Source organism: Armigeres subalbatus, chromosome 2 (assembly GCF_024139115.2).
Source record: "Armigeres subalbatus isolate Guangzhou_Male chromosome 2, GZ_Asu_2, whole genome shotgun sequence".
NCBI classification, from domain to species: domain Eukaryota; kingdom Metazoa; phylum Arthropoda; class Insecta; order Diptera; family Culicidae; genus Armigeres; species Armigeres subalbatus.
The window spans coordinates 25,262,045-25,276,577 of NC_085140.1; the positions used below are offsets into that span (position 1 = coordinate 25,262,045).

Consider the following 14,533-nt stretch of genomic DNA (forward strand, 5'->3'; position numbering starts at 1 on the left):
GAAATAGGTGCATGACAGTGATGATGTTTTTTAGCTAAATACTTCTATAATGTGATAACAATTTCATTTTTGAAGTTACCAAATTGTTATCAATTAAAAATGACGTGAGCCGAGCATAATTATTCTCATGTTTCTTGATTATTGGGTGAGAAATAAATGCATTTCATATGCGCATTGGCTTATTGTTATTGATATAGGAACAGATACCCTATATGGTTAGATATTCAATTTGGATAGTCACGTGTCGCAACTTAGTTCCGTCAGTGAAGGCCGATAGCAATTGAAATTCACCGATTCCGGTTAAAGCGGATGGCCTACACATACAAAATAATGCGTGAATGATGCCCGTTCTCACTTGGACTAGCGTTCTCGACTGAAAATTCCGTGTTGAACCAACATGTGGTGACGGTGGGTCGGTACATGCCGCCTCAAAAATTCTGTTTATGTATCTGATCGTCAAATTGGTGGCGCAAACATGTTTAGTGTAAGGACAATGTTGAAAAATGGTATACTCAATCCAGTTGAAAACCGGAATTGGGGATAGCGAAGTTGGCTTTTCTCACAATCCGTACGTTAAACCTAACTTCGAAAGTGGTGCGCTGTTTTCATATCGCGAAGCGCTATTCAGCGCACCACTTCCGAAGTTTGGTTTAACGTTCGGATTGTGAGAAAAATCCAACTTCGCTAGCACCCAATTTCGGGATTCAACTGGATTGCGTATAAGTGTTTTTTGATGAATCATAAATGCGTTTCCAAATATAGATTAATTTCATTTCTAAATACACGCCAGGATCAAAATAAAACCATCTGTTTATATCTGTTTTTATTCATGTTTATATTAGAAAGGTAAGAAGTCTATCAAGAAATTAAATATTACGACAAAATTGTAACCTGTGTAGTGCACAGGTTGAACATGCGGACGCAACGCCTCTGCATCCACGCAACAAATTATTATTCTGTAAGCCATGATGCAAACCATTACCCTAATAATTGACTAATATTCGCCCAGCGTGCATGAATCGTTTGAAGCGTTCGTAAAAGCCGTAAGGTAGGCAATTATTTTCGATATGTGTTACACCGAGATGAAATAAAACGATTGTGTCGAGAAAGGCACCATCACCGCTGGGGGATAAATTTGAAGTTTTGTATTTCAAAGCATTTAGCACACACAACCTCACTTGATCAGTACAGTTGCTGATGAATAATGTGTGTAGCCGCCGCACATTCTAAATACTCACGCTCCTCTACTGTGAACGTATACTATACACATGTGGAATTTGGCTTGACAAATGGATTGTGAGTGATTTGACTATGCGTCCAATTTGAGAATCTGGGGCTCATTCAGGAGCCGCCAAGTTGCGAAAAGGACGTCCATCGTAGCTTAGTTTGTTAAAGCACCAGTCTAGCGCACTGAGGATTGTGGGTTCGAGTCCCATCGAAAGGGAAGTGGTTACCTTCAACACATTTTTCAAATCAAAATCTTCCACATAATGTACATATTCACATCAGAGTTTTCAGAACATTGTAAAGCATTTAGTTGCCTAGCGTATGCTGCCAACGCCGAACTGTTGTGTACTGCAAATAATCCCGAGCAGCACACATGTTGTACAGAAGTTTTTGTTACACATATATAACAAAAGTCAGTCACATTTGAATTGCTGCAGACAAATCGGACTGAATTGTGCTGCTAGGGATAGTAATCAACAAAGGAATCGGACGCAACTCTTTCGGATCAATTGACAAGACTGTAACCAGAGAAAAAGTTTTGACGTTTCGGAGTGTATCAAATGAAACCCAATTGTTTGTAATGAAAACTGGCGTGTACTAGAGCAATAAAACTGTTCATTTAAATCGGATTGACAATCCTAGTTTGCACCTTGTCTCGAACCGAGACGCTCCAGGAGCTAATCCATATCATTCCACTGGGGTGGATTATCACCTAAACCTATTTTTCTACTATTATAGGAACAAACCAAACAAAACTAAATGTGGCATTCAATGCCGTTAACCGCCGTATAATCGCATTGCTATTACCTATGGCAAACTGATTTCTTACTCAATAATTTTGGCTTCGTCCAGTGGAAAGGATCCGCTTTTCAAAAGCTTCCCCTTTCTCAATGCAGTCCAGATGTGGGATTGTCACTGCAGTGCTGGAAGCAATCGTTTCGACCAATTGCGAAACGATCGAGCAATGACATTTAAACTAGAAACTTGGGCAATTACGTTTTGTCTGCCTTACTAACTCGTACCTATCATAGCTTTAACGTAACACTATAGATAAGAAGTCGTCTACTCTCTAATCTACGACTTTCTGAAGGCCAACAGATAGCGCGACACGTTCTCGTAGGTAACGAATGTAATCATCGTCGCCGGCATTACGCGCAACAAGTTCGGACCGAGCCCTTTATAGAAGCCACGCCACGATTCAAATCTGAAAAGGTTCGGTAGAAAAAGAAAGAAAGGAGAAGAAGAAAACGTCTTTATTACTCTCGTAGTATGCTTTGTTTCATTGTTTTTTTGCTTATTTCTTTTTTTTATAAAATATTTTTCACTTTTTTTTCTCGATTTTTCTTCATTTGTCTTTGGGTTTAGAACTAACAGAAATGGAATTCGGGATGTTGTGACCGTGGTTGTACTGAATGGAAAACTAGCTTAAACTATCGATAGATTGTCGGATGCCACTTTCCGATTAAAATAAGTCACTTTTTCTATTCTGTATGCACAAGTCAAACAAATTGTTTAATGATAAATTCTTCCTACTGTAATCGCTACGTTAGTACAGGAGATTAAAGAGCTGAGTTTTCTAGCCAATACGCGATTGTGATCATCGTTCCTAAAAGCTAAGACCATCAAAGGCGCATGACTTTATAAAGAAAAATAAATAATGAAAAGAGAATTGATCTACTAACACCCAAAGCATAAGAAAAATAATGGCCGATTACACAAACTAAGATGGTTGGCATTGAAAATTTCTTTCAACAAGAAAGCATCCCTCAACAAGAAGTTCTGAACTCTAATAATAATAGTAATAAGTTTTAGTCTAACAGTTCCATTTTTACATCGTGCTTGAATGGGTGTAAAATTTGATGAATTTCGCGTTGAACACTGAACACTTCTTACTTAGCCTAGTATCAGGGACTACACAAAACATATCGACAAAGTAGCTTCCTAAACAGAACGTACTTAAGTATATATTACTCAGGACAGCCTAAGAGGAGAGAATCTCTATTTCAGTGTTTGTTATTTCGAAGTCATCTCACACTGGTTTTGAACGACCGACTGAACCACCGTGTGCTGCTAGTGCTTGGTGAAGTGCTCATAGATCAGCATCACCAGGCAGATGTTGGGCGTCACGTGAACTAAGTACGGCATGAGGCCTTTGTAAAACCCTGACACCCTTTCGTACCTCCAAGTCAGCTTGATGCAGTCCCAGGTGCCCTTATACTTATGATTGTTGTCCTGCAATCGGGCCCGCACCACCTGGTATGGATAGGTGGCTGCAGCAGCAATTAGCTTCGAGATGGCGGCAAACGTTAAATACTCTACGGTGGTCTGTAAAAAAGTTCGAAATTTGTTGTTATTGATTGCACCACCTTTGACTCTCTCGAGCCAATTGAATTTACCAGCTTAGCATCAATTGGCCGCTTCCGTTTCTGATTGTAGCGGTTCTTCATCTCTTCGTACGTCATGAATTGAAGTGCTCCGTGTGACACTCCCAACATTCCGGGTACGAATCCCTGCAAAATACAAAAAAAACACTCAATAAACTCAATCCGTCCTAGCCCAGGACTGACGATCATCATACACTGTACAACCCCCGGATGCCTTCGGTTCTATAGATTTTCTTCAGTCCATCCACCATACCGGCATAGCCCTGTTGGCCGGGTCCGTTTAACTGCAAACACAGCCGCGTCTTTACCACCCAGATCGGATTGGTCATCACTAGGGTTAGGACGCCAGCTTCAGCAGCCGCTAGCATGTGCATTCCCGGTCCCAAGGGTTGGGCCGTGTTGCCATCCTGGATCCACGTCTTGATGGAATTGTAGCTGCAGGTGAGACAAAGGGTAATTGTTTTTATTTCCTACCTAACCAACCTCCATACGTCGCTGAGGCAACTTACAAAAGAAAATAGAATCCCCATGCGCTTCCCGAGCCCCAGATGTTCGGTGTGACTCCTTTGTAGAGACCTCGGAAGCCTTCCTGCCGGAAAATGGTGAGAAACGCTCCGGTCAGACCTCGGTACTGAGGCAGTGTTGCTGTTCTGCCATCGTTTACTGAAATTAGAAATTAGGAAAGGTGCACATTCAGTTTGTATTGCAATGGTTTTTTGGTGTTGCGATTCGATAGCATTTTTTTCATTTCCGGTCATATGATTAAGATAATTAACTGATCCATGTTATAGTGTATAAAAAAGAACCTTCATCATCATTGGCAGAATCTGTTCATACAAAACATATGACAAAGCAATTTTAGAGACAGAGAAGAGTCACCTGACATTGAATTGACTGAGAAAAATTAATGTCGTTGCACTGACAGTTCAAACCTTATCAATGAACTGGGGAATGCTATTTGTGTATTGAGTTGACACAATTGAAGATATCATGGAATGAGATTGGAATGATCGCACATTCAAATGATTACGGTAAAGTGATGGTCATTCGTATCAGCTGTACAACATTGCTATGAAGTGTGTAACACAATTGACATCAGCGGTGGAAAATTGACTGGAGAGGAAAGCCAGGGGGATTGATTTGGTCATTAACGCGTCGATGGACCCGAAGTACAGAGGAAGTGTCTTACGTGAAGACGAGGTAGTCGAAGAGTACGTGTACTTTGGCTTACTTGTGATCCCTGAAAATACTAGCACAACGGCGCTCTGATATGCATAGAGAAAACTGAATGACCTGGCCGAACGCGAATGCTCCTCTAAGGCGGGTTTCACCATCAATGTAAACAAGGTCATCGTTGGATGTCAACACGAACAACCCCTCCAACTTTATGGTAGCCGTGCAAGCAGTAGAGAAGGTCGGAAACATTCAACATCTTGGCAGCCAGTCAGCGTCGGTTAAAGCAACAGCAACAGGTTAAAGCGATAACTGGACATCGCTCAGGATGATCAGAAGATCTTTTAAGTCGGCCCTTTGCACCACCGGAGGTGTACAAATAGAGGAATGTTTTTGGTGAAGCCCATCGGCCATCTTTTGACGTAAACTACGTCTGAGGGGAAGACTCAGATACAGGGTGTAAAATGAAAATTTCAAAATTGGGGACCGTCACGAAATCATGTAAGACTTGTAACATTAATAGGTCCTTTATCTTTCAATGGATTTTGAAGATTTATATATCAATCGATTAGCAGACTCTCCATCAATTTGCCAGTAGTATTGAAACTTTTGATTATCAACGTTAAACTATTGAAAATTTTAGTTCTTTAATGCATTATGCATTCCTTATACTTCCAATCCTTGGTAATTGCCTACTTTTAGGATGTTATCAATTATTTAACTGGGGTGTATGAATGGTTTGGCCCAGCTGCTAGATTGTGAGATCCCTACCAGAGCTTAAGATATTCATCTTCATGAAGCAACTTCAGTCCGAATTTTGACAAACATCGCATGATTATTCAAAACATAGAATGACATAGTCAGATGACTACTTCTCAAACTCATTCATTCGACTGTCACTGAATGTACATACTATGAGCAGAAAAAAACATGATTAGCATTGTTTATATTGATGTTTACCGTTGAAAGTGCCTCGTGGATGAAAATCGGATTCAGTTCTATGTGATAAATTACTTTACTCATTTAAAACGTGTTCAGATTTCAGATAATTTATCAATTTGTAGAATGTGCATAAATATTCAATGACTAATATTCAACCGAATATTGGCAGTCCATAGCCGACTATGAATGTGTCTGGAAGTGAGCTGACAAGTGAAGAGAGGTGGACGTCACCAAAAATTTTCGATTATTTTACACTCTGATCCCTACTCCCTCACACAGGAAATACTGCTAAAACAAGGTAGAAGTGTCGGTGTGATGGTTCCTTTTGTTCTATATAGAGCGAAATAATTGGTTCAGGGCGGATCCGGACAATAAGAATGCGGCCGCCGTGAAGCAGCAATCGACCGTCCGGAGCCATTCCAAGAAAAGGCAGAAGCGCGGCCTATAGTGCGCACATAACCTCAACGTAGACAACAACGACCCAAATCTCCACCCCCCGCGGTCGAAGAGCCCGTACATAGACGAACAAGAACAACATCAAAACGTCGATAACAACATGACGAATATGCAACCTCCACCCCCGGAGGAAAATCCCTCTGGAAGCAGGAGCGGTAACGGCACATCGCAGCACGTACCTAATGTCGTCGTGAGTAACCATTTTGAGGTGCTGCAGACCCAAAATGATGATATCACGGACGAAATGCCAACACTAACTCCGAACCCGACTACGGCAACTCAGGTCCCCAAGACGAAGAAAGTTCGAGTCCCTCCGATTTCGATCATCAACAAGACAACCAGGCAGGTGCGAGAGCTAATGTCAACAACCAACGTAGCACAAACCGAGTACCAAATGAAGGCGACCAAGACGGGAGTACAACTTTACTGCACGGGAGAAACAGGCCACCGTAGCGCCATAGAAGCGCTCCAGCAGTCGGACATCCAATTCCACACCTACACCCCTGCCGCCGAGAAGCCAGTGAAAGTTATTTTATCGGGTCTGCCGGTATACGAAGTTCACGATCTGGAGACAGAGCTTACTGCACTGGGGGTAATACCGACAGAAGCAGGGGCGACTCGTCCATACGTTCTACCTGTTCATGGAACAGGTAACCATTTAGGTCAGAAGTAAGAAATTAATGTCTTGGCAGATAATTATAATATATAAATAATTTACAATGATTTTAACATCTAAACATCTAAAAAACAAAATATTTCGTAGGCAGATCAAGTTAACGCCACATGCTTGGCGTACAGTCAAATTGTAGCTAAATGTGTGTTTCTCTGAAAAACCACACCCCATCACATAGAAAGCTTTTGCCAGTCGTACGATCTATAATGGAGAACAAACAGCAGCACTGCCAGAAGTCAAATTCAAAGTTTTGCGCCATGACAAATGATTTGAAATAATTTCCTCCTTGGTATGCTCACTCGTTCTCCGCGCACAGAGAACCAGCGTGAGCGTTGCCAGCTTTCTCCGTTTTCACACATCATCCTCTTTCGCATGCGAAGCAAGCACGTTTAGATGCAAGTTCTGCTATGCGCGCAGGAGTCCAACCCGTTCGACGCGCTGCGAGAACAATCAACGACGCGACGCACCTTCGGTTAGACTCGATCGTAGTGTCGGGCTGTGCTTTTGCCGAAAGGCGCACCGCGCACGCTTTCGCGCCGATGATTAGAAACAGTTTGTTTTTCTTTTTTCTCGTGATGAATATGCAATACATCAAGAACAATAGTAAATTAATGTTTGCGTTTTCAAAAGAGACTTTAAATAATGCTTTTTTACGAATACTCAAAATCAATCAACATAGAGAAAAAGGTATAGTTTCCACTAAATTTGAAATTAAATAACTGGAACACATTTCAGCTTCTAAATGTGACTCATTGGTCGTCACAATCTGGGGTCGCATCAAAAAATAATTGCATAATTATATACTATAATTATTATACTAATAATGATTAATAACATTTCTTTCATAGCAACAATATATGTGAGAGTTTAAATATTAGCGGCGATGGGACCAGCGTACCCTGAATGGTGGAATGAGCCGATATGAAAGATCTCTATTCTGAGCAATATCCAGTTATTGCCCAACTGTTACCAAGTTAGATTTTAGACGATTTCCGAGTCTAAAATTCTAAGTGCATCTAAATTTAAAACATTTTTGTAACAAAAGAGAAAAATAAGTCATTTATTGTTTTGTAAATCTTTTCTATTTAAATTGTTTTTTTCTTCTAATATTTGGTTAAGTTGTACAAGAAAAGGTTGTAATATTAGATTAAATGCCCAACTTTCATTCGAAACCACTCAGCTTGATGATTTTTTTTATCAGCATGGTAGAACAGGTGTAGCAAAAGTTCACGAGACGCCCCTGGACAGAAGTGAAACTGTTTTCGCGCAAGGTTGATAATCTGGAGGAAAGTGCGCTATATCTCCTCCACTTCGTGAAATGAGCTGTAAAATTATCGTTGCTGCGGAAGGTTATAGCTGTCTTCAACGTCATCGTGAACTGGTGCCAGGGTAGAAATATTTCACAGTCAATGCAGTGAAAAACATGGATCTCAGTAAAATCTGCTGTCGCCTTCATCGCCGCCGTGGAGAGTGCGACTGGGTGCAGCCGAATAATCATTTCCAACACCGACTATTCAATTTCGCATGCTGCTCAGTTCGCGCCTTACTGTATGACTGTGAGTGGCCCATTTAAACGCGTGGTGAATTTTTTCAATTTGCTGGGTGAATGTGTACATTTCGCTGTGGTAAATTTCATCTTCGCGGCGCTGTGGGTGATGTGAGTTCTGTTGTTTACTTTTCTGCCTCTCCGGGAATGTGAGGTTGATTTCAAAGCAGGAAGAAAATAATAAAATGATATAAAAAAACATCACCTTCATCCAGTGCTGCCGAATATTTACAACCCTGACTGGTGCTACTATGAACGTCGACAAACTGACGCTGTGCAATGCCACCGTTGTCAGCGATTCGGTCATGGTATGCCAAATTGTAATCTTCGCCCACTATGCGTCAAGTGTGGCGAAAAACATCTCTCGTTAGAGTGCAAACTTCCCAAGAAAGCAGATTTGGAGCGTGTTGACAAAAACGAAACACGCAAATCGATCAAATGTGCCAATTGCAGTGGCCAATATACGGCAATTTTTCACGGCTGCCCCACGCGAAAGAGCTACGTTGAGAGAATGGCAAAAATGCGTGCCGATCGCAGAAACGCTGCACCCCCTCCTGATCCACCGCGTACCCCCCAAGGGCGTCCTAGCGATTCAACGACTGCTCCCCCGATGGCCATGTGCTTCAAGGCCAAACAAACAACAGCAATCTATTCACAATGTCAGAATTTCTCGCTCTGGCGAGAGAAATGTTTGACCGCCTGGCAAACTGCCAAACAAAGCAGCAACAACTTCTAGCTCTCTTCGAGCTTACGACCAAGTATGTCTACAATGTCTAGTGTAGGCAACTTGCGGCTAGTTAATTGGGAGTTTTTCGACTTCTTGCAACGTCACAATGTGGATGTGGGAATCGTGACCGAAACATGGTTGCAACAAAAACATTCATTTTTCCACCCAAGTTTCGCGTGCGTTCGGTTCGACCGAACCTCTAATGATGCTGACAGAGGAGGAGGTGTTCTAATTGCGGTCCGAAGGGGGATCAAATTTTCCGAGCTCAACGTTTCAACCAAGGTCATCGAAAGTGTGGGTATCTTTTCCAACTCAGTGGATGGAAATATACACATAATAGCCGCCTCCATAATAGCCGCCTCGACGATGCTCGTGGAGGACCAACGCGCACTGGGAGTTTTCGAAAGGAAAGTGTTGCGTACCATCTATGGTGGGTTGCAGATGGCGGACGGTACATGGAGGAGGCGAATGAACCACGAGTTGCATCAGCTGTTGGGAGAACCATCCATCGTTCACACCGCGAAAATCGGAAGACTGCGGTGGGCCGGGCACGTAGCCAGAATGTCGGACAGTAATCCGGTGAAAATGGTTCTCGACAACGATCCGACGGGAACAAGAAGGCGAGGTGCACAGCGGGCAAGGTGGAGGACGACTTGCGGACCCTCCGCAGACTGCGTGGTTGGCGAAGTGCAGCCATGAACCGAGCTGAATGGAGAAGTCTTTTATGTGCAGCACAGGCCACTCCGGCCTTAGTCTGATGATAATAAATAAAACATAATAGCCGCCTATTTTCCGGGAGCAAAACGACGGTCGGACACAGTATCGTCGTGACATTTCCACTCTCACCAGAAGAGCCGACCCATTTTTATAGTGGGTGATCTGAATGCGCGTCACCGCCATTGGAACTGTTCTAGCCTTTGACAAAGCAGGTACACTACAATGTCAGGAAGCAGCTCCTTTGAACGAACTGTCATCGGACCACCTTTCGGTACTGTTCAACATTAGCCTTTCAGCCCCAACCGAACTGAATATACCGAAATTTTGCAATCACGCCCATGCGGATTGGCCTCGTTTACAACGCGAGATCAACTCAAAGTTGGACTTGTTAGACCCTGCCACCACCAATTTGACCAACGAAGAACAGATTGACGCAGCTATTGAATATCTGACGACGAGCATACTAGAAGGAGAAGCTGTTTCGGTTCCTGAATTCCAGCAACGAGTCTGTCAGGTCGCAACGCCAGATGACACCCGAAGATTGATCGCTTTGCGTAACAAACGTCGACGACAGTGGTACAGGAGAAGAGATCCCATCTATCAGGACATCGTAACGGCACTGAAGGATTCGCGAGGAGTGCGACCAAGCCAACTTTAAAAAGTTCAAAGAAGCACACTGAACGACAACCGCGACACCCTCTGGCGAATCACTAAGGCGCTGCAGAAAACCTCTAAATACAGTCCCCCCTTGCGACAAGGTGACAACATCATAGCCTCTCTCACAGAGAAAGCGCAGCTACTAGCCACGAGCTTCGCAAAGGCACATTCCAATCAAATGGCAGATGATCCTGAAACTGATACCGCGGTGAACGAGTGCATTCATCGACCACACACAGCTGACTGATGCTCACCCTTGGCTAATTCGTCCGAAGGAAGTTGTTCGTATAATACGAAGGCTTAAGCTTGAGCTTGATTGAGAGCTCGTAGTTGCTACTCCATTATGACCAGATCAGTTGTTCTTGCACAGGGAACAAGTACTGGTGATCTCATTTGTAAGGTCATACTGGCGCCTGCCACGTCAGAATGCAAGTCAATGTAGGGAAGGGGGAGGAAATGTTGATGCAATCACTCGCCCACTGCAAGCCGAATATACCTCTGCACTTGCCACAAGTTCATGAGGAATCTGTTGTAGTTTTTGGGTTAGGTTCGAGAGGCAAAGGTCCGTCTTGGTTAACGAGCTGCCAATGTGATAGATAGGAGAAAGCAGCTGATGGATTTTCTAATTAGATGTAGGAAACAAGCTTTTTTTTATATAGTTCATTTCCAATTCTAGCAGATTACTGCTAGAATACTCAAGTTGAAGGTATAGGAATAGCAATGGAAACGGTATGGAAGTCCATTTCCAGTTCTAGCGATTGCTAGAACATGAGAAATATAGAGAAAGATAAAAGTAGGAGAATGGAACGGACCTGGGATTGAACCCACGACCTCCTGCGTATGAGGCAGAAGCAGTAGCCATATGACTACCAAGCCCGTGCTCGTATCATACGAAGGCTTAAATGCTTAATTAAATGCTTAAAAAATGCTTAATTAAAGGCTTAAAACTTAAATCCAAAAAGTCTCCAGGCCAAGATAACATCCGTAACTGTGTGCTCAAAAAACTGCCCCGAAAAGCGCACATTTTCCTCGCCAAAATCTTCTCCGCTTGCATTAGACTTGGATACTTTTCGAACAGCTAGAAACACGCTGTTGTAGTTGCCATTCCCAAGCCCAATAAGGACTCTACGGACGCGTCCAATTACAGGCCAATAAGTCTGCTGTCCACTTTCAGCAAACTGCTCGAACGAGTGATTCTAATACGCATCGAGCAACACCTGGAAAACACCCACATTATTCCTGATAACAGTTTGCTTTTAACCCTTTATAAGGCAGACGAATCTAAACAATAAATTAACAAAAACAACAATAGGACACAATGTTGACATGGTATTAAACTCAAATGTATGTTTGTTATACATTAAACAGTTCAGAAACATTGAAAAATTGGTGGCAATATAGTTGCCACTGCCCGCCAAGCGGTAAAACATTGGTGGCAATATAGTTGCCACTGCCCGCGAAGCGAGACAACATTGGTGGCAATATAGTTGCCACTGCCCGGCAAGCGGGAAAACAGGCAACAACAAAAATATAAAAAGATTTTTAAAAATTTGGTTTTACGTAGAACCAGTCAAATCAAGGTACGTTACATTTTTTGGAGAAGAGTCCTAGTCAGAAAACGCATTATAAGTGAAAAAAAAAATTTCGCGTTTGTTCTCTCAAGGGGGGACCCTTGGGAAAAACACAATTTCGTCAAAAATCGAAAAACCAAATATACATAAAGGCAAAGCTTTTCACGCTAATCACGTAGTAATCTAACATTCAAAAGACTGATACCAACGGGAAACGGAGATTCAAAATAACTGATACCAACGGGAAAAATATATCTTTGTCGTTTTTTAACGAATTATAACTGAAAATCGTTCTTCCACTCGATACTTATAATCTGTTCGTACAAAAACTGTTTTCAAATTGACAATTCATTTTTTTATGGCTCAAATTCATCTGGGGTGTTACTAGGAAGCAAATAAAGTCACTACATGTGAAATAATAAGTAGAGCTCTTGTTAATAAATAGAAAAACATTTGTTGGTGGCAATATAGTTGCCACTGCCTTATAAAGGGTTAAAAAGGACACTCCACCAACCATCAACTTGTGCGCCTTGTAAAGGAGATACGTACCAACTTCACGCGAGGCAGGTCTTCAGGCATGGTGCTTTTGGACGTCGAAAAAGCGTACGATTCTGTGTGGCAGGAAGGAATTCTACACAAAATGAAACGTGGGAACTTCCCACTTTACGTCCTAAAAATGATCCGTTCTTTCCTGCTAAACCGCAGTTATCACGTGTCTGTGAATGGGCATTCATCAAGCCGGCGCAATGTACCCTTTGGTGTACCACAAGGGGCTGTCCTGAGTCCCACGCTGTACAACATCTTCACTGCAGACCTGGTGATGCTCGACGATGTGAAGTACTTCCTCTTTGCTGACGACACGGGATACATTGTATCGCATTCCGACCCGATCGTTGTAACCACCAAACTCCAATCAGCTCAAAACGCGATCGAAAACAACCAAAATAGGTGGAAGATTAAAACCAATGCGGATAAATCACAGGCAATATTTTTCACTCGCAAAAGCAGTCCGCAAAAGCTTCCTCACTGTGAAATTGCCGTATGCGGACGCCAAATCCCTTGGTCGGACGACGCGAGATATCTAGGGCTTACTTTCGATCGCAAACTCACGTTCGCCACCCACATCAAGAAGACCCTGAGTAAATGCGACAAACTTACCAGACTACTGTACCCGCTGGTTAACAGGCGCTCACATCTAGACGTCAACTCGAAACTGCTCATCTACAAGACGGTATTCAAGCCAGCAATAACTTATGGATTTCCAGCCTGGTATGACTGCGCTGAGAGTCACAAGAGAAAACTCCAGGTGAAGCGGAATCGAACTCGAAAAATGTTGCACAACTTGGACCCTTTTCACCCTACTGAAGACGTCTACAGGATCACGAAAATCGAAGAAATCAACGAATGGTTCCACCGAGTACTTCCAAAGTTTTAGATGGGATGTACCTCCTCAGCAAACCCTTTGCTGGAGGCTCTGAGCCTGTAGTCGTGATATTAGAATATTTCATTTTTTCCTCTTACCTTTAACTATCCCTATCCTAAGAAAAGACATTTGCCGAAGGATGTGACCTGAAAGCTCATTCCCATGACCTGGGTGAGCAACTGTGACATAGCAAGATCAGATTGTAGACACATCAGAGGCGATTCATCAAAATGTTCCACCTGTTCATGGAACAATGAATTTATTACTTAATAATAATTGCTTATCAATCGCAACAATTTGCTACCGAAATAAATGTCAGCAAAGAGTTACGTCGCACTCCAAATGACGTCTTATCATCAAACATAAAAGTACGCTATGTAACATTAATTCACCACATCTACATACTTAAAACCCCTATGAATTTCTGTAAAATTAGAAGAATACTGAATATTCTGTACAGTTGTTCAAAAATCTGCATATGTGTTACAGATTCTTGGTAAGAAATAATAAAAAAAATCTGTATATTTGAAATGGGGAAGTCCATTTGGCATAATGCCGTTTTGCATACAGGTCGTTTTGCATAATGCCATTTAGCATAACGATTTAAATGTCGAAAGGCCATTTGGCATAAGGACCATTTGGCATAATTTGTTGTACCTCGAGACCATTTGGCATAACGACCGTTTGGCATAATGACCATTTGGCATAATCCTCGAAAATGAATTAAATACAATAGCAAAACTACCATTTGGCACAAAAAAGGTTAATCGTAGGAATATATCGACATTGTGGGCCCTCCTTAGCCGTGCGATAAGACGCGCGACTTCAAAGCAAGACCATGCTGAGTGTGGCAGGGTTCGAGTCCCGGCGCCGGTCTAGGCAATTTTCGGTTTGGAAATTGTCTCGACTTCCTCGGGCAGAAAGGTATCATCGTGTTGATATACGAATGCCTCATGATATACGAATGCAAAGATAGTAGCCTGGCTTAGAAACTTCGTGGTTAATAACTGTGGAAGTGCTTAATGAACACTAAGCTG

At 42.4% G+C, this 14,533-nt stretch overlaps 1 protein-coding gene across 2 annotated transcripts in view; it reads right to left on the reverse strand.

The window, feature by feature from the left end:
* Window positions 1-1,798: 1,798 nt before the first annotated feature.
* The window catches only part of LOC134218283 (solute carrier family 25 member 32), a 37,653-nt gene continuing 24,918 nt past the window's right edge, over window positions 1,799-14,533 (reverse strand). The window contains exons 3-7 of one of the 2 annotated variants that reach the window (XM_062697217.1): window positions 4,121-4,274; window positions 3,806-4,046; window positions 3,624-3,737; window positions 3,407-3,552; window positions 1,799-2,431 (exon numbers count right to left, since the gene is read on the reverse strand). In XM_062697217.1, coding sequence (XP_062553201.1) covers window positions 2,302-2,431; window positions 3,407-3,552; window positions 3,624-3,737; window positions 3,806-4,046; window positions 4,121-4,274 — 785 coding nt within the window. In that variant the 3' untranslated portion in view covers window positions 1,799-2,301. Of the gene's footprint in view, window positions 2,432-3,183; window positions 3,553-3,623; window positions 3,738-3,805; window positions 4,047-4,120; window positions 4,275-14,533 lie in introns of both variants that reach the window. The other variant, XR_009981298.1, reaches the window with a different exon arrangement.